Raw genomic sequence first — 23081 nt, 5'->3', positions numbered from 1 at the left:
GCTACATTAAGCGTAAGAAAGAAACGTTAAGCTGTAAATGTTTTTTGTCCTTTTTGCTGAGGCGCCTGTTTACGTCAGTTCTCTGTGCCAAACAATGAAACAAATGAAAAATCTGTGCCAAACAAAGGCTGACAGTTACAACAAAATTTTCTAAATGCTATTTATTTTTGATTTGCTAGTGATTTGTGGGTGTTTATTAAGTTTATTAGACTATTATCATCACTTAACGAGTGTGTGACATGGGTGGATGGATTTTGTTCGGTTGTACAGAGCATATTGAACGAAAACACGATGGAATGATGGATGAGATATATTTTCACATGTAAGTAGATACTATCATGTTTAACAAGCTTACATTCATCATAGTACTATCTATTGGCTCGATTTTAATATAAAACGATACTAATTTTAATACTGTAAGGTCTTTTAGTATCAGTTTTAAGTAAAAATTACGAGGTACCATATCATAACAAATCACATGGTGTTGCAAGTTATTGAAAATTTATTTTACCCACAAATATTATAGTATGCAAAGAAAATACTAGAAATTGTAACGGACTCGGGTTGGGTTTACAAATGGGGCGCACGAATTCGGTTTTTGTGAAGATTGTATTTTGTAGAAGTCATTCTCCTCTTTCAAATGAGGTGCCTCTCATTGTGAGGAAACGTTCGTTTCTTTTTTTTTCTTCCATGTGTGATTTCTTCTGTATAATATAAAGTTTATTGTATTGATACGAAATACGTGTTTCCTTTAAAAAAAACCCCATCACATATTTGGCCCACGATTATAATGCTCATGCTCATCCATTTATCTCTTTCATAGGTTTCCGACAGAAAAAAAAATATCAAGAAAATGGATAGACATTACCGGTCGCACAAATTGGGAACCAAGGAAACATACAAAAATTGTGTTCGGCACATTTTGAAGAGGATTGTTTCGATTGGACGAAGACAATGAATTATACAATCCACTCAGTTTGTGTATATTAAATAATTATATTGAAATCAAATAAGTATGAGTAAAGTTTTTTTTCTTATATCGTCGGTTGACAGGAAAAACTCACTAAGGCTGATTTTTCAATATTCAGATAAATGTTATCTGGGTAATACAAACATTGAGAAACATTGAGACGCAACAGCATCAAAATTATTTCCCAGCAAAACTTTTGTCTGGCTATTGAAAAATTAGCCTTTAGTGTCTTTTTCCTATCAACCGACGATATACTCAAGTTTTGTTTTTGTTATTATGATAAGTTAAATTTCCCCATATTTAGGTTTTATTTTTTTGTCGGCAACATCTATGGTTTGAGTGAGAAAGAGAATAGTGCACACGGCGATTGCGAATCTATTTGTAGTTGATCTGAGATTTTCTCCGATTTCGATGACATCACAGATGTAAAAGTGACAATCTGAGCAGTGTGACAGTTATTAAATGTCAGATGGCTGTCCGTCCGTGTTGTAAATATTTTATTGTATGCCTCGGAACAATGACTCATGTTTTAATATGGAAAATTATCATCATAGAAATAAATGAAACATTTTATTAACGGTTTGCATACTGTCTAGGGATAACGAAATAAACGATTATTTACTATCCTAACTAATCCTAACTAATATTATAAATGCGAAAGTAACTGTGTCTGTCTGTCTGTCTGTCTGTCTGTTACTCTTTCACGCCAAAACAACTGAACGGATTTGAATGAAATTTGGTATACATACGGTCTAGACCCTGGGAAAGAACATAGGCCACTTTTTATCCCGGAATTCCCACGGGAAAACTTTTTAAGGCGAAGCGAAGCGCGCGAGAACAGCTAGTAAAATATAAAGGCGGAATGCTCTTTATGATGAAATCATAGATTTGTAAAGCTGCGTACACACCGGCCCAACGAAGGCCAACGAACGGGTTTCGTTGGCCTTCGTTGGTGCAATCTGGACGGATTAGCGAATGCCAACGATCGCTCGTTGGCGTGTGCCGGCGATCCGAAGCGTGGCGGCAACATCAAAGAAATCGAGCTATTTGAACGAATCCTGTTTGGACGGTCGCCGAAGGCCAACGAACGAACGCTCAGTTGAAGCAAGAGAGCGTAGCGTTTAGACGTCCAATTTGATAATTACTTGGATATTTCCCGCCATTTAGATCATGCAGAAAAATAAAGAATGGAGTAACGACGATATGTTTTCAATTATAATGATGTTATCGTCGTCCATGATTAAATTGCGAATGAAAGAGAAAAGATCCGGAATCAAGTGCCAACGAACGTTCGTTCGAGCACTAATTGTATTTGGACGTATTAACGAACACCAACGAGCATGCGGAGGCCAACGCTAGCGAACGATAAATATCCTTCGTTGGCCGTTCGTTGGCCCGGTGTGTTGCGTACACACCGGGCCAAGGGCTTAAGAAGTGTTCACGACGACGGTGCGGACGCGTGCCATTCCATACAAAAACTATGGATTGACAGCTGCTGTCATAGGACTCATGCTATGAATGTTTTTCTCAGGAAAAAAAAGTGTCTGTGTCACTTGTTTTGTTTGCAAAGCCCAAAAATTATAAAATGCAAATAATTTGATTTTCAAAGTTCCATCAAGTTTATCTAATATCAAATATAAAAACCTGTGATCCATATTGTATACTTTTGCAGAGGTCAAATTATCTTTTACGGAATGAGTTCTGAAAATGGGATTATACGCGATATAGCACCGGCCTTCAGACCCTACGTTCAAAGTGTTTATCAAGACCTCACTTTAGGTTTGTATTTGGTTTTAATGTAATATATTGCTGTGCTCTATAACTGATGATAATGACTCGATGAATATGACCTCCCTTTTTTTCGCCATGGATACATTTTTGTTGCTGTGTCTATACGTAAAAGAAATACCCAGCTGTACACTCAATTAATTAATTCACAGGTCTATGCAAAAGTAAAGTAACTGTTGAGAGGTTATGTGGATCATCATTTGGACAAGAACACCAATTCAGACTGGTCCTACCATACTGCTCCAAGAAACTGAAATGGGAAGTTATATTTGATCTCTCAGCTCCGTGGTTTGCACCAGACTTTAGGTTTGATGATGACAGCTTCTTGAATAATGTTGATGAAGACTTTTTGGAGAAACAAATCCCAAGTCTTGCCTCGTGGGATGAAAAGAATCCAAAATGTTTAAGCAAAGTATTGTCTGAACTGCTGAGCATCTACAAGATTCATCAGGTTAGTAATGTGTTATACAAGTTACATCAACCTCATCAAAATAATTATAATCAAATTGATTTGATTTAGTTTAATGTTGATATAGAAAAATATTTTATTATTTTATTTTCTCATACTTCAGGTAAAAAAACTCAATGAGGATGAGAGCTCACGGGCATACTTTGAATACAGTGCTTTACTGGGGGATTCCCTCACCTCGGAGAATGATGTGGAGGTGTGGGTGGGGGCTCATGCTGTGGAGTTTCTGATCAAACTCAACATTGATATCTCGAGGCTGCCAGAATTGTACAATGAGGGGTGAGCATTGTTTCGTAACATAGTTTGATAGTTGGCCTTATAGAGAGATTGACATTGCTTTCCTCAACCTAGAGCTGATAGACCTTAATCAAATTATAAATGATCTATTAAGTATTTTAAGTTTCAATTACATATTTTTATCTATTCAATAATTGTATATCTTATATTTAGGGAATGCAATCTCGTACGAGATTTCCACCTAGCGAGATCTCGCGAGACTCAAAACGCAGTCTCGCGAGATCTCGCAAATTACGAGATCTCGCGAGATTGGGAGAATGTCAATAAAAACATTATGCAAATGCTTGTATTAGGAACTAGTAACTGACATGATTTGTAATTAAATAGTAACTTCGTTGTTAGTTATTAAAATAATGTAAGTTTCTTTTAAAAATCAACAGCAGAGTACTTATTATTTTGTCTCTAACTCTAATAACATTTGTTTATACCTAATTATTATAAGTCCCTACTGTAGCTAATAAGTTCAAATTCATACAATATTGGTAACAAAATAATGATCTATATTAAGTATTGCTTTAGTTTCAATAATTAAGAATAATACTACATTACTGTTTATAAATAAAAACAAAAATTTAACTTCACAAGTAAATAAATGTTGTGAGATCGTATTAATCAAATACAATAAGTTTAAAGTAAAAGATGAAGTTATCAAGGTTCGGAAAGGAAAGTTAGTTTGTCTGAAAATGGCCCGTCAAAAACACATATTTTGCAAGAAAAACACGTCGTCACACTGCATTTCTCGATCTCGTTATCTCGCGAGATCTCGTACAAAATTTGACGAGATTCAATCTCGTAAAATATGACCGAGATCTCGCGAGATCGAGATCTCGGCGAGACGAGATTGCATTCCCTACTTATATTGCTTAGAGACATATTAATAACATTCCTACATACCTCTATTATTTCCAGGACTGAACAAAACCCTGGCATTGACTCAGCACTTCTACTGGTGCGGTACCCAAACTCAACAAATGCTGAATTAATACTATCACCTCTGCTAACCAAGGCAATCGGAAATATCAATTTGCCACCGTAAGTTTGTTTCGTTTATGCATATTTCAACTTTAATTAATTACATTGAGAATGAAAATACCATAACTCTCATAAAAATGGATCATGTTGATAGCATGTGAAAATAATTTATTTAAACTCAAATATCGATTTTTCTATTCTCTATTCAGGATGCATCAAACAGGTGTACTGATGGACTATGTCCCAATGGTCACTGAATTGCTCAACAACAGGGTAAGATATTTTTTTGTTTTAATAGTTAGTTGCTGATGACATCTTGGCTTTATAAAGGTGTCAAAGTCATGGTTAACCCATGTTGCATGTTGGTGCAACCCATAATCTATTAACTGTATACTTTCTATGTATTTATGAATGGAAAGCAGTCATTTTATTTATAAATAGCTCACATTTTAATTTTATTACAGATACAAGGAGTTCTAAGTAACGAAAAGCTAAAGAGAGATTTACTTGCACAAATGATAGTGAGATATGAAGGTGCCATATTAGAGCATGATGCCAATAGTGCTGCATTCCTGTTTGAAATCAACGACTTTCATTGGATACTGCAAATTGACATAGGTCTGATTAACTTTAAATACACATTTGTGAAGTTTTTTTGCAAGCATAATATGAATTGGAAATTAAATTGAACTTATATGATATATTTTGTTTCAGATGTTAGTTTTCCAGATAAGCCACCAGTACTAACTCTCCGATCGGTCTATCACTGCAGCAAAGGAAAGCCTAAATTTAAAGTACTATCTGCATGTCCTTACACAAACTTTGAATTCTACATTGAACAACAAGTGGAGCAATTTAAAAACGAATGTAAAGGCGTACTTAATAAAGATTCTAACGATAAAAATAATGAGAATTTATAAAGACTTAAGAAATAAAAACACATATTAAACATCACTTAAATTATTTTTATTAAGTGTAAACCCAAACATATCAGTAATAGGCAGTAGTTTTCAGCTTTATGGGCTTTCAATTTATAATAATTTAATGTTATAGTAGGATGAGATATTACTTTTGATTGAAATAAATATTCAGTTAGTCAAAGTATAGTTTCAAACTATAAGAACTTAAAAAAAAATAACTTTGTAATCTCTATTATTTGTAACAATTAAAACATGATCACAAAGAGTTTCTACAGTGACAAAATACGCCGACAGGAGAACCCCACCATCATCTTGCCAACTTAATGTTCAGCATAATTTTAATAATTAAGTACAACCATGGACAACACTAGACTATAGTTAATAGATTGGCCTATTGCCCGTGACTACCAACATCGTATTGACTCACAATCCAAGAGATTTCATACTGTAATGCATAATATACATAGGTAAATAAACCCAGATATATTTCAGACTGTTGAAATCAGCTGGGAATTTACAAACTCACTACATCAAGCATTCTTCTGTGATGAATGATGAATTTAATATGGCCGATGTGATCATATTGCTTAATAGAATAAGTCCATGATGTCTCAAGGTGTTTGACATATTTAATGGCTTTAAAATATCTAATTATTGACTTAATTTCTCCTCCTTAGATCCCAGAAGGTCATAGCGGTACCTCATGTAGGTCACCTTCATTCTGTCCCAGACATTTTCAACAGAATCAAAGGCTGGCCTCACATCCAGGAGGGCAAACTGGTATTTGTTGTCCAGTTCGCCCCCGTCGTAGTAGTCAATAATGTATCTGACATCTTTGCCGCATCTGTCCACGATCCAGTCATGGCGGTCAAATGGCAGTTCATATCTGAAAAACATAATTTTGCATTTACATTTTAAGTCAACATATTTTAACAGTTTTCTGTATTGGAATATAATTCTTATAGTACCTAAGTATAATCCAAAAATAAGAGATAAATGCTATTACATAACTATCAATTTTACCAGTTATCAAATCTATCATGTCAAAGTTCACATGCATATAAGAAAATATTATGTGATAGTAATTTTTACAAATAACTTATCAGTTTTTTTTTCTTTAAAATATGATAACTATAAAATAATTGCACAAAAACAAAAAATACTGACCCCAACAGATTGCGGAATCTGGCCCGTGGACTGTAGTCAGTGGCTTTGCCTCCAAAACTCTTCAAGCGAGGGTGCCCACATTCCTTAGCATGTAGGGCCTCCCATTTCAACACTTCTTGCCAAGCCTGTTGATGATAAATACTATTTAATGCTTTGGTAAATCTTAAAATATTTAATTCAATTTGCACTTATATGCAATATTTGAAAATATGAATATTGCATCACATAAACAAATATTAATTACAGAAAAATATATTAAGAACCTGCTCATTGTTGGCATTGTGGATTTTAATAATGTCGTCCATGTCTTTGGGCTTGATATCCTCGTCCTTCCAGCGCCAGCCCTTGCGGAGCATGGCATTCCAGAACATCTGCTGGCTTGGGTACACCCAGAACTCTGTGGAGCCGTCGGGCATGGCGCGGGGGATGGACGACACTTGGCGGTTGGTTGGAAGATTGAAGGGCTGGTCAGGGGCTGGTTGCTGATTGGCTGGGGGCATCTGGAAAACATTTATATTTAATCATTTCAACCTAAAACATTTCATAGAAGTTTATGTTTAACTTGGGTACGTTTGGTGGTTCATAAGGCCATAGTTATTATTAATGAATGATATAAAATTACCATGTTGTAAGGATTGACATCGTTCCCGTGTTGGACAGGGCATTCTGAAGGCTTTGCTGCTGGCGCTGGTGGAGCGGCCTCTTCAGGAGTCTTCTTGTGCATGGGGCATGACGGAGGAGGATTCACTTTATCGGAAGGGGTGACCCCAGAAAAAGCAGATACACTATTGCCCATTTTTTCGTAAGTTATTTCGGATGCAGCTTACGTAAGAACAATTTAACACATGACAATTATTCCATAGCTTCAATTGAAACTAATGGATACTATGTATGTTTTAATGCTATACAAGCACTGCAATAATACTTTTAACGCACAACAAGACAAATTTTAATATTTCCAATGGAATCAAAACTGGGGTTAGGAAATGTCGAAATGATTTTTTATCAGTGCTGCCAATCACGCGGCACCAGCCTACTATGTATTGTCAAATACTCTGTGGTCACGCGCTCGCGTTGCCCTGAATCCTCAGAATAATAACTTCCCTCAAAAAAGGTCGAGTTCGTTTTCTGTTTTCGAAGAAAATCCTACTAATATTATAAATGCGAAAGTTTGTCAGTATGTGTGGTGTGTATGTTTGTTACTTCTTCACGTCAACACGGCTCACCGCTCAACCGATTTTAACGAAATTTAGTAATTATGGAGTTAGCTGACGCCCCTAGGCCCTAGATTAACACATAGGCTACGTTTTATCGCGGAATTCCAAGGGTAAACTTTTAAGGCGAAGCGAAGCTCGCAGTGGAGGAAAGCGACCCTGTTAGTTTGGTGTAGGTAACATATTATGCTTATGGGTAAAATTACGTTTCAAAATTTTTATTAAATATTTAAATAAAACAATATAAAATCCGTGATGGTTTATATTTAATTTATTATAAGTTGTAATATAACATGTGCAAATTATATATTACAACTAGCTACTGTAGGAATCCTACTTTGTTCATAATCTAAATTACTTATCTATTTATTTTATCTAAATATTAAATTATAAAGTTATTCACAACATAATATAGCTTTTACTTTTTAACATACTTTAGATATTTTCTTGAACTAAAGTTATCTTCAATATCATCAGTGATTTTCACCTTCTTCTTTGGTTTTCGTTTCTCTACTCGCATCTTCCGTTCCTCTTCAGATAGCTCTGACAAATCTAGGGGCAGCTGTAAGAAATAAAAAGAAATCAGCTATAGATATTTAACCGCTTATATTTTTATGAGTTTATGTAACCATCTTAAAAGTTGAATCACAAGGATTTAGGTGTTGTCACATACTGTTGTTTAAGTACCTACTTAATAATAGTTATTCAATAGAACATATGATCCTGAAAAAACACTATAGGTACTTAAATATATATATACTATATCAATATGTGCCACTGACCACAACACTGCACTATGTGCATAGAGCTGTATTTTACTGAAAGTGTTAGAAAAGCCATCTTCTGTGGTGATCAGGGGTACTGAAGTGGCGTTTCCTCGATAAGTATCACCTGTATATACATTCATCGCGACCCCTGTGGAATCAGCGCAGTGACTGACTGACCAATCCTTTTACCACGGTGACAAACCCTAGTTTGTCAACAACATGATAAGCGTAAGTATAGTAAAATATCAATACCTTGATAATTTTCCTAGGTTCATGGTATCGGATGTTGATAGAAGATCCATCAGAAAGAACTACAATAGTAGGATACATTCTGGTATAGACCTCTCTGTGTATTTTGGTAACTGACGCAACATTATTATTTAAGTATCTTTTGCACAATATACTTTTACTAATGGCTGACAGTTTATTCACCAGATTTAAGTTGATGTTCATTCTGAATCAAATTAAATGTGTTTGCGAAATAAAGTAACACCTTGATTGATATTGATTTGTAAATTTTAGGTTATGTTAAAAGACCCAGTTGTTTACAAGTTTTACTCAGTGGTTAAAATGACAGTGACATTCATAATCCTACTCTGTGTTTCAACAGCCTGGCAAATAAAGATGCCGACACACCATCGGACGCGGCTGTCAGCCGCGATTGATAAGTGTGCACGGTCCTTTGATTGCATATATGTATTTTATTGTGTTTAAATTTGATTGTGAATATTAATTGTGTTATCTTTCTTATGGACTTCGAGTCTGAATTAAATGATTTGAATTTGAATTTGAAATTTGAATTTGAAATTTGAATTTGAGATAGTTCGTGCCAGATCGCTCTCGAACAAGCTGAAGCTGAACGGCTGACAGCCGTAAGCCGCGTCCGTCGTATGTCAGGCAGTCGAGCTGTATTTTTTTTAACCTTAGGGCAGATACGGGCTGATAATGATGATGATGATGGTAGCCAATCGTTATCGTTATCGCACATTCATGAAGACCTAAGCGTATCAGTCTCGTTGTGAATACAACACTATTTATTTTTTAATCTGTGCATTTTGGCGTTTTCGTTTTTCTTGTTGGCGCGGCGGCGGCGGTGTTTGTTGTGTTTGTGACTTTGTGTTATATTTTGTAAAAGTGGACGCAGAAACACAATCAAAATCAATATTTATTTGTGATGAATTAAAAAGTTTTTCAGCAAACTCACCGTATTCGCCATGGGTTGTGCACAAAGTGAAATATCACCACAAAATGAGACACCTAAAAAAGGCTGCACAGATATATTTTGGCTCATCCTTTATATCATTTTCTGGATTTTGATGGTGAGTTTATTATAATACTCTTATCTAAAACAAAACACCCTGCTGATATCGATCTAGGCTAAATAATTTGGTACTTTCTCGACATATAAAATCAGTATGATCATTGTAAAAGTGTAGTAGTTTTTTAAATTTAATTTAACTATAGTATGCTAAGTTTTAATTCTTATTTCAGTTAGTTGTGGCTGCCATATCTTTTGTTTATGGGAACCCATTGAGAGTCATAAATGGATTTGACTCTTTTGGCAATACATGTGGTGTGAATAAAAATGCTAAGCTCATAGATTTTCCACTTGCGGGCATCAGCACAGAAGACAAGAGCTACCTATTCTTTATGGACTTGAAAGAATTGAGAAGGTCTCTGAAGATATGTGTGAAAAAATGTCCGGACAAGAAATTGGAAAGCTTAGCTGATATTCAAAAGTTTTACCGTGATACTGGATCAAGCCTCTGCAGATACGACATACATTTGAACAATGTGACAGCATCACCAGATTTGAATAAATTTATTGGTCCATGCCCGACTCTGCCTGTCTATGATACATTTCCAGTTCTAAACAGATGTTTCCCTAAATCTGCCAAGGATATAGCTGAAAAGGTGTTTGATGACTTCTATGATCTGCTCAACAGCTGGGACACCATAGAGCAGATGCTTTCTGATCTATACTCGTCCTGGAAGGAGATGATAATATGTGTCATAGTTGCCTTTAGTAAGTATAGCTAGCTTCTTCAAGTTCCTGAGTTTTTTTTTTTTTTTTTTTTTTTTTTTTTTTTTTTTTTTTTTTTTTTCACTTTTCATTTGTTTGCATCATTGCAATCTATAGCAGTTCCTGAGTTGGTGGGTTTTTTAACTTAGTTACCAAAAATATCTAGTAAAAAAAATAACACTAAACAATAAATAAATGAATGAAATAAGTAAGATCTGATGAGATGTAACATGTGTGTGTAACATGTGGGAAGCAAATTTAACAACTGACTCAATGATGTCATGACTCCATCCAACTATGTAGGTACATTAATAGATTGCATGTCTAGCGTTGGTAGGTGATGTCATAATAATGAAAAATGAGAGGATATCCTTTATATATTTTTACTGAAACTTATAAACTGTACCCAATTTTAATATGAAAAAAGATTTTATTAAGTAAAGCACAACCAATTATGTCAATATTAAATATATCTTGTAAGTTTTAGCCAGCCTTTATGTCCTAATTATTTTCAGTTTGCTCTCTCCTAATGGTGTCAATCCTGCATCTACTCGCATCTCTGGTCTCGTGGATATTCATGATCATAGTGTCCATAGTCAGCGTGGCTGGGACTGCCCTGCTGTGGTACACCTACCACGAACTGAGGACTGGACATAAGAACTTCACTGAAACTGCTTTCCTGGCTGTAAGATATAAATTTTTTTCGGATTTTAGGGCATAATGAGATTTTAATTGTCTCTTCCATCCAAAGGTTGTCTGGTAGAGATTGATTTAAGCAATAAGACCGCCTTTTTCGTACTATTCTATATATAAGTTATCATATTGTAACGTTTTCTTTAAGAGTATTCTATTTTAAATTGCATTTTTTTAGACTATAGGAAATTCTAAATGAAATTATTAAATTTTCAGGAGTCATTGAAAAATGAAAAGGCATTTTTATGGTACTCCATTATAGCTACAATAATAACTGTAAGTACACATTTTCATAACTGAGTAATTAGTTAGTTATTTATAGAAATCACAGGTCCCTCATAACCATTAGCACCTTGAGATAAAAATAAAGTAGGTATAATTTAATAGGTACATGTTTACTAACGAAACTGATAGTAATGATTCCATTCCAATGTTACCTATTATTTGTCTTTTATTCAACTAGTAAAAAAGACCTCTTGCAAAAGAATCTAGGCTGGATCGTCACCTTTAAATATCTGAGCACTAATAGACCAACCAGTCAAATCAATAAATTACAAAACCTGGGGCGAGCGCGACGCAAGATTTTTATCACGTCTTGTTTTACGCGTCTAACGCACCGTGCTAGGTATGCAGTTGATACGTCACTAGGAGAGATATCCTATTCTATTCTGAGAGGGAGCAAACTTCCTGTACGTGGCTCTCTCGAGCGGAACCTTTGTACATATCCCCTTAATTCCAGCTCAGCCAGCCTAGCTCCCGAGTAGGAGAGATATCATCCACTATAGAAATATTGTAAGGCACAAATGTAACCCCCATTATTCCGCAGGTAATAATCCTACTGCTGGTGTGGGTGATGCGGTCGCGCGTGTCGTTCCTGGCCGCCCTATTCAAGGAGACGGCGCACTGCCTCGGCTCCATACCGACGCTTTTCCTGCAGCCCATAGTGACGTTCTTCTTCCTCGTGGTGTTTCTGACGTTCTGGTCGTTTGTAGTGGTGAGTACTCACACAGTAACAGTCTCGGCTAAACCCAAACACACTCATATATCTGCATATCTAGACAATCTAGAGTAATAGTACGTCTGTCCACCGGCGTCGTCACCGTCACGTCACCGAGAACGAGATTATTTTAAGGGCCCGTACAGGGTGACGTGCCGCGCCAATTTTGGGTTTTCAATGCTCTTCACACAGCACACGCAGTGACACGCACACATGTAAGTTTGCACAGTGGGTCGATAAACTTTTACTCGCCAACTTTATTGACAATTATGTTCAAGTACATTTTGGGTGATTTTAGGGTAAGTAAGTATAATTCTTACTTACACTGGTAGGCACCAGGAAAGAGTAGAAATTAATAGGGGTGCCACTTTACTCTATACTCGGAACCCGATTAGCTTTCTCAAACAAATGTGGTATTTACTTGTAGAAAGGTAACTAAAAGTATTAAAGTGTAGATAATAAGTTTCGGGCATCCTCCAGCCAACTGAACCCCGACGACAAAGCAAAGTAAATACATAGTGTCGCAAAAGGGCTATACTAAGCCAAAAGGGGATGACTCAAGGGGTCATTCTGAACAACTTTTGTTCTACGAGATTTGCAAATTCGCGAAAAAAAATATTCGTTTTCCATGGTAAAAAGTCACATGTCCAACAAAGTTTCTATGAAAAAGGTTTTTTTTTGTTAATTTCCAAAACTCGTAGAGCAAAAGTTCAGAATGACCCCCTGTCTTACTCCTTTTTACCCGACTGCCGAAGGAGGAGAGTAATGTTTTTTGATTGTATGTATGTATATATGTATGTTTGTCTGTTTCTTTGTTCCCTCCTGTAGCCTAAACGGCTTGATAGATTTTGATGTATGAGGTATTGTTAGAAGCGTATTGATGGCGCGATGGCTATAGGCTATGTGACGTTCCATTAAAATGTACATAGCGCCCTCTTGAGGACATAACGTGATGATCGAAAAAATAATAATTCAACTTTGCCGTGTAAGGTATCAAATGAAAGGACTTGATTTTCACATTACAAAAATATGCATATTGAAGGTATTTAAATAACAACACCAAAATTATTGAAATAAAAAATGATCATGAACTACCTACCGACGTAAAATTTCATAAAATAAAAACAACTAAAAAGTTACAAATAAAAAAATACAATTATAAAAAACTAAAAACTTGACTGTACGCTAAAAACATGAAAACGAGTCCCAATGTTAATGGAAAGTATCGCAGGCGGGGACCAACTTGACCGCCACTCAAGGTCGTTTTCTAAGTAACATTCAGCTAAATGGTGAACCCTCTGCTGGTATAATTTGTTTATATACCGCTTTTTCAGTACCTGTAAGTACATTTTTTGGCAGCATAATATTTTTACTTAATTTTAGGGTTTCGAACGTCAAAAGAAAAAAAGCAACCGTTATAGGATCTCTTTGTTGTCCGTTTGTCTGACTGACTGTCTGTCACCGCCCTTTTTCTCAGAAACGGGTAAAGATATCAAGCTTATATTTCGCATAGATGGGGAGTACCCCAAAAAAAATATTATGGTACTCCCTGTCCCACACAAGTAAATTGGGGCTTATATTTTTTCCAGTTATTTTGATGTGTATCCTTTTTTTTCTTTGTTGTTTTGTATAAGTATGTGTTTCTTTTCTTTAAATCTGTATTTTTTTGTTGTTGCTGTCTATGTGTCGAAAAAATGTATCTTTATCTTCAAATCACGCCATCTATCGTTTGTTTTTTTTGTGGCTACTGTCTATAGAAGAAATTCCGTCATTGACAATTTTACGTTACGAATTTATTTTTATTTATTTTATTTTTATTTTTACATTTTCGTGGAGAATCAACAGCATTTTGTTAATAAATAATTATTACTTATGAACACATAACAACTTGATGCCATTAACAGAATGAACTTAGTAAACCCAGTAAACCTAACACATCCAGAGGAAAAACAAAATCTCTTTCTCTCTCTCTGAAAAACATACTTAATAGCCCAAACCCGATGCATTTAGCTATTTACATCTTTGAAATAAAATTGAGCCACCACCGTGTTACGGCCCTCATCAGATCCTCACGAGACCATACCTCAACCAGCACCAAGAGACTGTATTTTTGATCCCTAACCTAATGTTCGTGCGTATTGTCATCACTTAGATCCATTCGCTATATTCCTGCTCCTCATCAGACCTTTACGAGACTGCAATGTCACGAGAATATTGCACACTATCTAATTTCATTTAATGTATTGAATATACTGGAAGAATTATGCTTCCTCAATTTCAAATCAAATTATGTTGGTGTCATAAAAGTTGAAAAAGTGCAATGACAACCAATGTGCAGTGATTTTGTATCTGTACACGATAAGATCGCGAGCTGTCAGTGCTGCCTAAACCGACGTGACCCTTCTTTGGAGGCCAGTGGCCAACTGAGTCAAACGTCACTTGTGTTTATGATTTTATAACACAGAAAGCCGCCATAGATATTTGTATGAAGATTTGAGGGAAAAAAATTGCTCAAGTTTGGGATTAATTTACACAAAATAAGTGTGTGTTTATTAAAAAACAAGGTATTTAGCGCCTAGTCCAAGCCTTTAACTTTATAATATGATAAAAATCATATGAAAATTCTTAATAATTACGACACAGTTGTTACAATACGGGAGTGTGATTGACTGGGTTTTCTTGATATTCTGAAATTAATTTACAGTTATCCATAATCATTTACTTAAATTCGAATGATTCAGCACCTAGCTAGACTCTTCAACTACCTGTGTGATTTTTTTCAAGGCTGTAGAGCATCATTTACTACATAATTCTATGACAATGCCAACCCTCGATTCCCTATTGCAGACCCTTAAGTCGAGTTTTATATGACTTGCCGGCGACGTGACGGATGTGCAGTGGACACGCGGCTAAGTAAAATGTTACATACATTCCGCTACTTCGGCGCCGTGATCTCGTTCTCGGTAACGGCGGCGGTGGACAGACGCACATAGACTACTTATTTACATAGGACTCGGCAAAAGCTGTATCTGATCAATCGTATTTTAGCAATATTATAAATGTATTTAAACTAGGTGTTATAGATAAAATTCAACCCTGTATTTCTTGTTGGCTCATCGATTATAGACATATTCATGAGTTTCATGACTTGTCGCGTCGACTGTATCTCTTTTGAACCTTGACTCTTGACGCAGTATTGATCCTATCGAATGCTGAACTTTTGTATTGTGAACCAACTTATCTGACGCAGAATCACCTAAACATGTAAATGTATGCATGTTCGTCATTCTACTCAAAGGCTTACATAATAATGATGCCGATGGTGGGACAGATAAATTGGTTCAATAATATTTTGCAAACAGCAGCCCTGTAAATTTGTATGTTACAAGCGCCCAACTAATTATAATTTCACGGGACAGACAGCTAGTTTGGGCCGGGTTCCGCTCATCTGGCATAATCTTTATTGACCAAAACTCATTTCGCATAACTCGTATGGTCTAAACTTTTTTGGCCGAACCATCACTTTGCCAAGACTTATGTGGCATAAGGCTCGTTTCGTCTAAAACTCTTTAGGCACAATCTTTAAACACCTAAGTTTCGTTTGCTCAAATTTATGTTCGTCTATACTATATATATAATGTATAATCTTGTTTCTCCTAATGTTATCTTAATAAATAATATATTAAGTATGCAGTAAATGTACAAATTGTGGTATTTTTCTCCTACATCCCGAAAATCACGATATTGTATGATCAAAAAATCGAAAGTTAACGACCAATATAATTATTACAAAACCCATGAGATCGAAACCTAAAAATAGGTGTGACGACGAGCAAAGCGAGGAGGAGCGTGTTAGGTGCACATGTTCATCAAAACCAAAGCGGAGCGTTTTCCAAACAGCGGAAACAATACAAGGCACCAGTTTGCGCTATGTAGGGAGACGCTCCGTCAAAGTTAAAGCCAAACGAATATTATTACTTTGTATAAACCTATGCCATAGCATTATTAGGCTATTCAAGATTTGGCCATACCATTATTAGGCTAAACAATGTTATGCGAAATAACTTTTTACTAAACGAGATTTATGCCATACGAGTTTCGGCGTAACGAGACTTTGACCAAACGTTACTATGCAATACGAGATTAGGCAAAAAAATCTTATGCCAAAAAAGGTAGAACCAGTTTGGGCCCAATTAGTGACCTGCAGGACGGTGATTTGGCCTATCAAAAATATACCTAAAAAAATAACCTAGCAGGTGTTGCTTTAGGAAGGCATAAGATTATACAATTTAGAATTGGTTGTTCAGTCAAACTGAGTCACCATGCATTGGTCGACACTACAACACTAACCTACTAAATAAGACGATAAATACGTACTTCGGTGATTCACGGTGACCTGACAACACATACCTACTGTTCACGCCATGCATAATGTATGACTAATTGACTGTCCTAGTTTAAGGGCGGGGTAGTTACTAACTACTTAAGTAATTATATTGAATGCACAAAGGACAGAAATTATCGATTGTCGAAAACAGGGCTGCTGCTGAAATTTTACCCTTATTACTGAATAGGTTTGATTCGAATTGCTTTAGCTTAAATATTAATCCGTAGTAATGCCGAGATGAAAAGTAGCTTAATGTGCTATCAGTAGTTTATTTTTTTTCTAATTCGTTTAGGTTTTATTATTTATTTATATTTTCTTAGTAATAAACTACTAAAGGTGGACGTATTGATAAAAACATCTGATAAATGGTGTAACCATAAATCACTACGTTTAATAATACACATGAAAACAAATACCTATGAAATACAAATATGATTTGACGGTACGTTTGTTTCAGGTGTGTCTAGCAACTGCCAACTACCCCGGGATCCCGTACCAAACTAACTTCTTCCTGAACGGGACGCCTCTGCCGGATCAAGTCGACAAGTCCGCTATTGATTCGCAAAATATTAATAAAAGCGCTAACCATAAAAGTAAGCAACTCTTGTACTTTTTAGTAGGCCGTATACAATTTTTTGGGGATAGTTTAGAAATACTAAGTATTTTACAAGTCATATAATATCTAATGCCGTACATAAATAAATAATAATAAATAGATATCACGCCCCCTCATTCATATTTTAATACTGGAGACAGTTTTTGTTTCCGTTATCCGTTCGGCACAATCGGAACGGTTGGTCGACCTTTATTTAACCGAGAGCAAAAGATATGCAACAGATTCTCAACGAGAATCTCCATACAACCAAATTCATTGACCCTATAATTTCCTCCATTTCCGCAGCGTTCCCCCTAGAGCCCGTAGAATTCGACCCGGTGTGGGTGCGCGGCATGTGGTGGCTGTGCCTCGTGTGCCTGGTGTGGGGCAGCGAGTTCATCCTCGGCTGCCAGCAGATGACCATCGCCGGCGCCGTCTCGCACTGGTACTTTCGGTGAGGGAAGAAAAATATTGTAAAAAAAGTCTTCATTCGGCCTTGACAAAAATCTTTGCGGAATTTCTCATATTCGTTAGGTACCAACGGCTGCACCCTACATATCATCGAGGTATCGATAAGGGGCTGGGCGTCTCCTTATTGCAGTCGGAAATAGTCGGAATTCATATTACTGCCTTTGCCACAAATATTCAGTATGTATGTCGCAGTAAGATAGTTATAGCCGTAATATAGTTATATCCCTAGATATATGATTATATACCGGAACATAGTTATACGAAAGCGATTCATTACTATCTCACTAGGAATATAGTTATAAAACGGACCAAGTTTAGTGCTATAGTTATATTATTAAGAGCCGGTCGAATTCGACCCGGTGTGGGTGCGCGGCATGTGGTGGCTGTGCCTCGTGTGCCTGGTGTGGGGCAGCGAGTTCATCCTCGGCTGCCAGCAGATGACCATCGCGGGCGCCGTGTCGCACTGGTACTTTAGGTGAGGGAAGTAATAAAAGTGCTGAAAAAATGAAACTGTACAGAGTGGTTCAAAGACGGTATCAAAATTATAAAATTGCGATTATGATGTTTAAATTATGCTAATAGTGACTACGACCTCGTATTGGTTCTAAATATCTTTTTTGGCATACATTAAATATAATATTTGTTTCAAAGGCAGTCAAATTAAAAACGACTGCAATAAGATGCCAGCCCGTTATCGGTCCGACGATATACGGTGCAGCCGTTGGTAGTTTCATGAGTAATTATGTGGAGGTTATTTGGCGAGGCCTATTTCCAGCTAAGCAATACCTATTTTCTTTCAAATGTTGCTGCTATTACATATAACAAAAATATCTTTGCATGTGAAATGATAATTAACGGAGACACAATAGTATAAACATATATGCGAGGCGTGTGTTAAATCGATAGCAAAGTCGCCCTTCCGTGGCGCTTATCTTTTCATTAGTTAGAGTGCTGATTTGTGTTCCCACCGAGATAAACAGACAAGCCAACTTTTTTTTATAAGCGTAGGTATATGCAAAAGTCTATGTTTTCTGAAGCAAAATTAGTTAAAGTTTTATTTTCATAATGTAGGTATTTTTTAATTGGGTATACATAAATACCATAGTAAGTTATAAATTAATTAATGATTAACCCTCGGCCGAAATAGTGAGCGACCAAAATACTTCAGTGTTATTTGCGTGGTGTGTCTCCATACTTTTGCCAATAGATATAGGTACCCATAATACATATATGTTTTTATCTTCACTTGAAGCTCACTTGGGTTATTCATATTTTTTTTAAATTAGTCTACCAATCGTGTATACATACCTTTTTTAAATAAATATATTAATTTACAACAACGACTCAACACAAAAATACTCGCAAATTCCAGAGGCAAGCACGCGCACTCGTCCCCAGTTCTCTACTCCATAGGCAAGCTGGTGAAGTACCACCTGGGCTCCGTGGCCAAGGGCTCCTTCCTCATCACGCTCTTCAAGATACCCCGGCTCATACTCACCTATCTGCATGCTAAGTAAGTGTTTGTTCCTTTATTGGAACTCTTTGGGTATTGTTATATGTAGGTGTTGTAGGTCCAAAATGTGTGGAAATTTAAGATCTGAGATCAGTAAATATGCCTGTATAAAATGTTACTCCAGTTGGGGATCGATCGTAGGTCCCAGGAAACGGAGCTATAGTCAGCTAAAATGGTTGCACCGTTCAACAGCAGAATTATCTTTATCATCATCATCATTGGCCTCTCCCATGGGACGCCAGTAGATATAGTTACTCAATACTCATTCATTTATTCGAGTAACAAGACTCAGAGATGTTCAGTAGACACGGTTTAAGTTAGTTATTAAACACGTAATTACAAACTAACAGTAGCTACACTCATGTACACCAAAAACTCACCAAAGTTCAATTCCAGGCTATCAGCCCGCGCAGACAAGGGCTCGGACTGTGCGAAGTGCGGCCTCAAGTGCGGCATCTGCTGCTTCTACTGCCTCGAGAAGTTCATCCGCTATCTGAACCACAACGCGTACACCATCATCACGATAGAGCGGTGCCATTTCTGCAAGGCTGCTGCTAAGGTTAGTGATGTATTTTGAATAAGCTTCACTTAGTTTTCAATGGTTTTTGGGATAAAAGGGGCCTTTCCTATAATAAAAGTGTCTATTTATTTGCCGCTTAGCAAGGCAAAGACCAATCTATTAAATTTAATAGATTTAGGTACCATGAAAATTTAATAAAAATACAAGTTCTCATGTTATGTCCGGGTGTTAAATGTGATAAATATGTTGGAGAGTGCGTATCAGGTCAGTTTTATATCTGCGACCTCAAATTGATCATCAAGCTTCCATGCATAAAATTATTAAATAACGAATAGCTTATCCACTTTATCCCCCTATGATACCTTTTCAACCTCCTATCCACCTAACTAAACCTTTCCCCCCAGGCATTCAGCACAATAGTGAACAACGCGCTCCAAGTGGCCACCATCAACAGCGTGGGCGACTTCATTCTGTTCCTGGGCAAGTGCATAGTGACGGCCGTGACGGGCATCGTGGGGCTACTCCTGCTGAAGAGGAACACGGATTTGCATTTCTACGCGGCGCCGACGCTCGTTATATGTATCTACTCGTTCTTCATAGCTCATTGTATGCTGTCGCTCTATGAGGTAACTAATTTATTGTAAAAAATACCCGCTGACGCGGTAAATTTGACAGCTATCTGGTTCGACAGCTCATTGGCCAATAGCAAATAAGAAATGACAGCTCTTGTCAGATATAAAGCGGTAAATTAAGGAAATCGGAGCTGTCAGATTTGACGGTGCATTAACCAATCACAATTCCACCATTTCTGAATCTTTGGTGGTATGTATGTAGCTACGTTGACTCTGTTCCTGAGCAAGTGCATAGTAACGGCCGTGACGGGCATCGTGGGGCTACTCCTGCTGAAGAGGAACAGTGATTTGCACTTCTATGCGGCGCCCACGCTAGTTATATGTATCTACTCGTTCTTCATCGCGCATTGTATGCTGTCGCTCTATGAGGTAACTATTTTATACTAAAAAATACTTGCTGCCGCGGTCATTTTGACAGCTGTCTGATTTGACAGTTCGTTGAACAATTGCAAATAAGAAATGACAGCTGTCAGATTTAAAGTGGTAGATTTGACAAGAGCTGTCAGATTTGACAGTGCATTAACCAATCACAGTTCTACTTGGGGGTTAATCTTTGGGGGTATGTAGCTACGTTGACTCTGTTCCTGGGCAAGTGCATAGTGACGGCCGTGACGGGCATCGTGGGGCTACTCCTGCTGAAGAGGAACAGTGATTTGCACTTCTACGCGGCGCCCACGCTTGTTATATGCATCTACTCGTTCTTCATCGCGCATTGTATGCTGTCACTGTATGAGGTTTGTTGCTTGCCTTTATTTAATCCGTCATTAATAAAAAAAAATTAAATAAAACCTGCGGTCGCGGTTAATTTGACTTATTTGACAGCAGCAGCCTTATTTGACAGGAGCAGCCTTATTTAAAAATGCAACCAGTCATTATTCATCAATGCTGGAAATGACAGCTATTGTCAGAATTAAAAAGTCTTTGCAAGGTTATAAAAAGCAAGTTGTACCATAGGGGTAGGTCGTAGGTAGGCTCGTTGACTCTGTTCCTGGGCAAGTGCATAGTGACGGCCGTGACGGGCAACGTGGGGCTACTCCTGCTGAAGCCCACGCTCGTCATCTGTCTGTCGTTGTATGAGGTTAGTTATCGAGTTTATTCACTGTGAATAAAAAACCTGCTGTTGCGTTAAATATGACAGCAGCGGTCTTATTTGACAGAAGCAGCCATATTTGACAGGAGCAGTGTTATTTTACAGGAACAGCCTTATTTGGCAGGAGCAGCCTTATTTGACAGTGCAATAACCATTGACAATGCTGAAAATTACAGCTCTTGTGTGTTGTTGCGTTAATATGTATATTGCGCAGCTCTTGCTCTGAATAAAAATAGAACTTTGTAAATTATATACTCATCCGAAACCATTCTACCCCCAGATGGTGGTCGACACGCTGTTCCTATGCGTGTGTGAAGACCGCAACATGAACTCTGAGGACGGCGCGTGGAAGAACTCTCGTCTGGCCGGATTGGGGTCGGCCCGGCCCAGTCCTGACGACACGGCTGATGGGAACGAGCTGAATGAACTGCAGGACAAGTACTGAGCATGCGAGTGTAGTAATTAGGTATGAGCTTTGCTTACGGGTAACGGTAGATTAGGCAGCTACAAGGATTTTTTTCTGACATTTAATTAGGTGGCAAAGAAAACAGTTTTCTTTGGCGTCTGTCAACTGTTTTATGACAGCAGTCTATATGTATAAAAACGGCTACTTTCATAGTTTATGTATCAATATTTAAGGATACTGTAAACATATACATATAGAATTCCCGGCTAGCGGGGCTCGGGTCCGCCCGGCCCAGTCCTGACGACACGGCCGACGGCAACGAGCTAAATGAACTGCAGGACAAGTACTGATGCGAGTGTAGTAATTAGGTATGTGCTGTGCTTACGGGTAATGGTAGGCAGCTAACGCGAAAAAAAACATCCGTTTTTATTGACGTCTGTCAACTGTTTTATGTCAGCAGTCTATATGCGCCATAAGCGGCGATTAGTCTACATCGGCTCCTTTCGTAGTTTACGTGAAGTATCAATATTTAAGAATACCGTAAACATATTATACATATGGAACTCTCGGCTAGCGGGGCTCGGGTCCGCCCGGCCCAGTCCTGACGACACGGCCGACGGCAACGAGCTGAATGAACTGCAGGACAAGTACTGAGCATATCTGGGCATGCAAGTTTGCTAGGTATGGGCTTGGCTTTAGCTTACGGGTAATGATAATGCTATGGAATGATTCCCTTCAAGATAGGTACAATACAATACATACTGAGACTGCCTGAGCAATTTGAGGATGCATGTTAGTGAGGTCTTACGGATAAAGGTTAATTAGGCAGCTAACGCGAAAATTTATCTGACTAGTTTACGTAAGGATACCGTAAACATATTATACAATAGAACTCCTGGCTGGCGGGACTCGGGTCCGCCCGGCCCAGTCCTGACGACACGGCCGATGGCAACGAGCTGAATGAACTGCAGGACAAGTACTGAGCATGCAAGTTACTTGGGTATGAGCTTGGCTTTAGCTTACGGATAATGTAACATATACCTACAACATAGGCAAGTTACTTTGATATGATTAACGAGGAATAAAAGATATAACGGAACCGACTTATCTGACGTAGCTTGTGAAACATAGTGTTTTCTTATACGTCTGTCATGACAGCAGTCTATATGCGCCACTGACTACAAGAAAAA

At 37.4% G+C, this 23081-nt stretch overlaps 4 protein-coding genes across 5 annotated transcripts; 2 read left to right on the top strand and 2 right to left on the bottom strand.

Moving 5' to 3' along the window:
• The first annotated feature begins 2473 nt into the window (after positions 1 to 2473).
• Positions 2474 to 5450, top strand: LOC105397206 (BRISC and BRCA1-A complex member 2). Of its 2 annotated transcripts, XM_048629159.1 has the most exons (8): positions 2474 to 2557; positions 2643 to 2749; positions 2911 to 3209; positions 3331 to 3506; positions 4434 to 4556; positions 4706 to 4769; positions 4961 to 5114; positions 5211 to 5450. In XM_048629159.1, exons 2-8 carry the CDS (start codon positions 2665 to 2667, stop codon positions 5414 to 5416), a joined length of 1107 nt encoding a protein of 368 aa, XP_048485116.1. In that variant the 5' UTR covers positions 2474 to 2557; positions 2643 to 2664; the 3' UTR covers positions 5417 to 5450. The 2 variants fall into 2 exon arrangements, with proteins under 2 accessions (XP_048485116.1, XP_011567522.3); XM_011569220.3 differs by having other exon boundaries at positions 2500 to 2749.
• Positions 5441 to 7604, bottom strand: LOC105397207 (holocytochrome c-type synthase). Its single transcript, XM_011569221.3, has 4 exons — positions 7206 to 7604; positions 6847 to 7083; positions 6584 to 6708; positions 5441 to 6302 (listed from the first exon to the last, which is right to left on the bottom strand). The coding sequence occupies exons 1-4, from the start codon at positions 7377 to 7379 to the stop codon at positions 6068 to 6070; spliced, it is 771 nt and encodes a 256-aa protein (XP_011567523.1). The 5' UTR covers positions 7380 to 7604; the 3' UTR covers positions 5441 to 6067.
• Positions 7605 to 8043: 439 nt separating this feature from the next.
• On the bottom strand, positions 8044 to 9127 carry LOC105397208 (39S ribosomal protein L55, mitochondrial). The gene is made up of 2 exons (XM_011569222.3): positions 8817 to 9127; positions 8044 to 8359 (listed from the first exon to the last, which is right to left on the bottom strand). Exons 1-2 carry the CDS (start codon positions 9015 to 9017, stop codon positions 8216 to 8218), a joined length of 345 nt encoding a protein of 114 aa, XP_011567524.1. The 5' UTR covers positions 9018 to 9127; the 3' UTR covers positions 8044 to 8215.
• A 498-nt stretch (positions 9128 to 9625) lies between these two features.
• On the top strand, positions 9626 to 21930 carry LOC105392239 (choline transporter-like 1). Its single transcript, XM_048629160.1, has 11 exons — positions 9626 to 9883; positions 10056 to 10590; positions 11103 to 11272; positions 11497 to 11556; positions 12107 to 12274; positions 17122 to 17257; positions 17566 to 17713; positions 19103 to 19243; positions 19640 to 19802; positions 20168 to 20389; positions 21766 to 21930. Exons 1-11 carry the CDS (start codon positions 9779 to 9781, stop codon positions 21928 to 21930), a joined length of 2013 nt encoding a protein of 670 aa, XP_048485117.1. The 5' UTR covers positions 9626 to 9778.
• The last annotated feature ends 1151 nt before the right edge of the window (positions 21931 to 23081 follow it).

The sequence above is a fragment of the Plutella xylostella genome, chromosome 22 (genome assembly GCF_932276165.1).
Source record: "Plutella xylostella chromosome 22, ilPluXylo3.1, whole genome shotgun sequence".
In the NCBI taxonomy this organism is placed as follows: domain Eukaryota; kingdom Metazoa; phylum Arthropoda; class Insecta; order Lepidoptera; family Plutellidae; genus Plutella; species Plutella xylostella.
Note: the sequence above shows the minus strand (reverse complement) of the source record. Positions and strands in the feature narration are given on the sequence as shown.

Coding starts and splice junctions, on each gene's coding strand:
- LOC105397206 (XM_048629159.1), top strand. CDS start 2,665: ATGAGTTCTGAAAATGGGATTATACGCGATATAGCACCGGCCTTCAGA. Junction 3,507..4,433: donor CCAGAATTGTACAATGAGGG/GTGAGCATTGTT, acceptor TATTATTTCCAG/GACTGAACAAAACCCTGGCA. Junction 4,557..4,705: donor GGAAATATCAATTTGCCACC/GTAAGTTTGTTT, acceptor TTCTCTATTCAG/GATGCATCAAACAGGTGTAC.
- LOC105397207 (XM_011569221.3), bottom strand. CDS start 7,379: ATGGGCAATAGTGTATCTGCTTTTTCTGGGGTCACCCCTTCCGATAAA. Junction 6,709..6,846: donor ACAATGCCAACAATGAGCAG/GTTCTTAATATA, acceptor TATCATCAACAG/GCTTGGCAAGAAGTGTTGAA. Junction 6,303..6,583: donor AGATTCCGCAATCTGTTGGG/GTCAGTATTTTT, acceptor TATGTTTTTCAG/ATATGAACTGCCATTTGACC.
- LOC105397208 (XM_011569222.3), bottom strand. CDS start 9,017: ATGAACATCAACTTAAATCTGGTGAATAAACTGTCAGCCATTAGTAAA. Junction 8,360..8,816: donor AACCTAGGAAAATTATCAAG/GTATTGATATTT, acceptor TATTTCTTACAG/CTGCCCCTAGATTTGTCAGA.
- LOC105392239 (XM_048629160.1), top strand. CDS start 9,779: ATGGGTTGTGCACAAAGTGAAATATCACCACAAAATGAGACACCTAAA. Junction 9,884..10,055: donor TCATTTTCTGGATTTTGATG/GTGAGTTTATTA, acceptor TTCTTATTTCAG/TTAGTTGTGGCTGCCATATC. Junction 10,591..11,102: donor ATGTGTCATAGTTGCCTTTA/GTAAGTATAGCT, acceptor AATTATTTTCAG/TTTGCTCTCTCCTAATGGTG.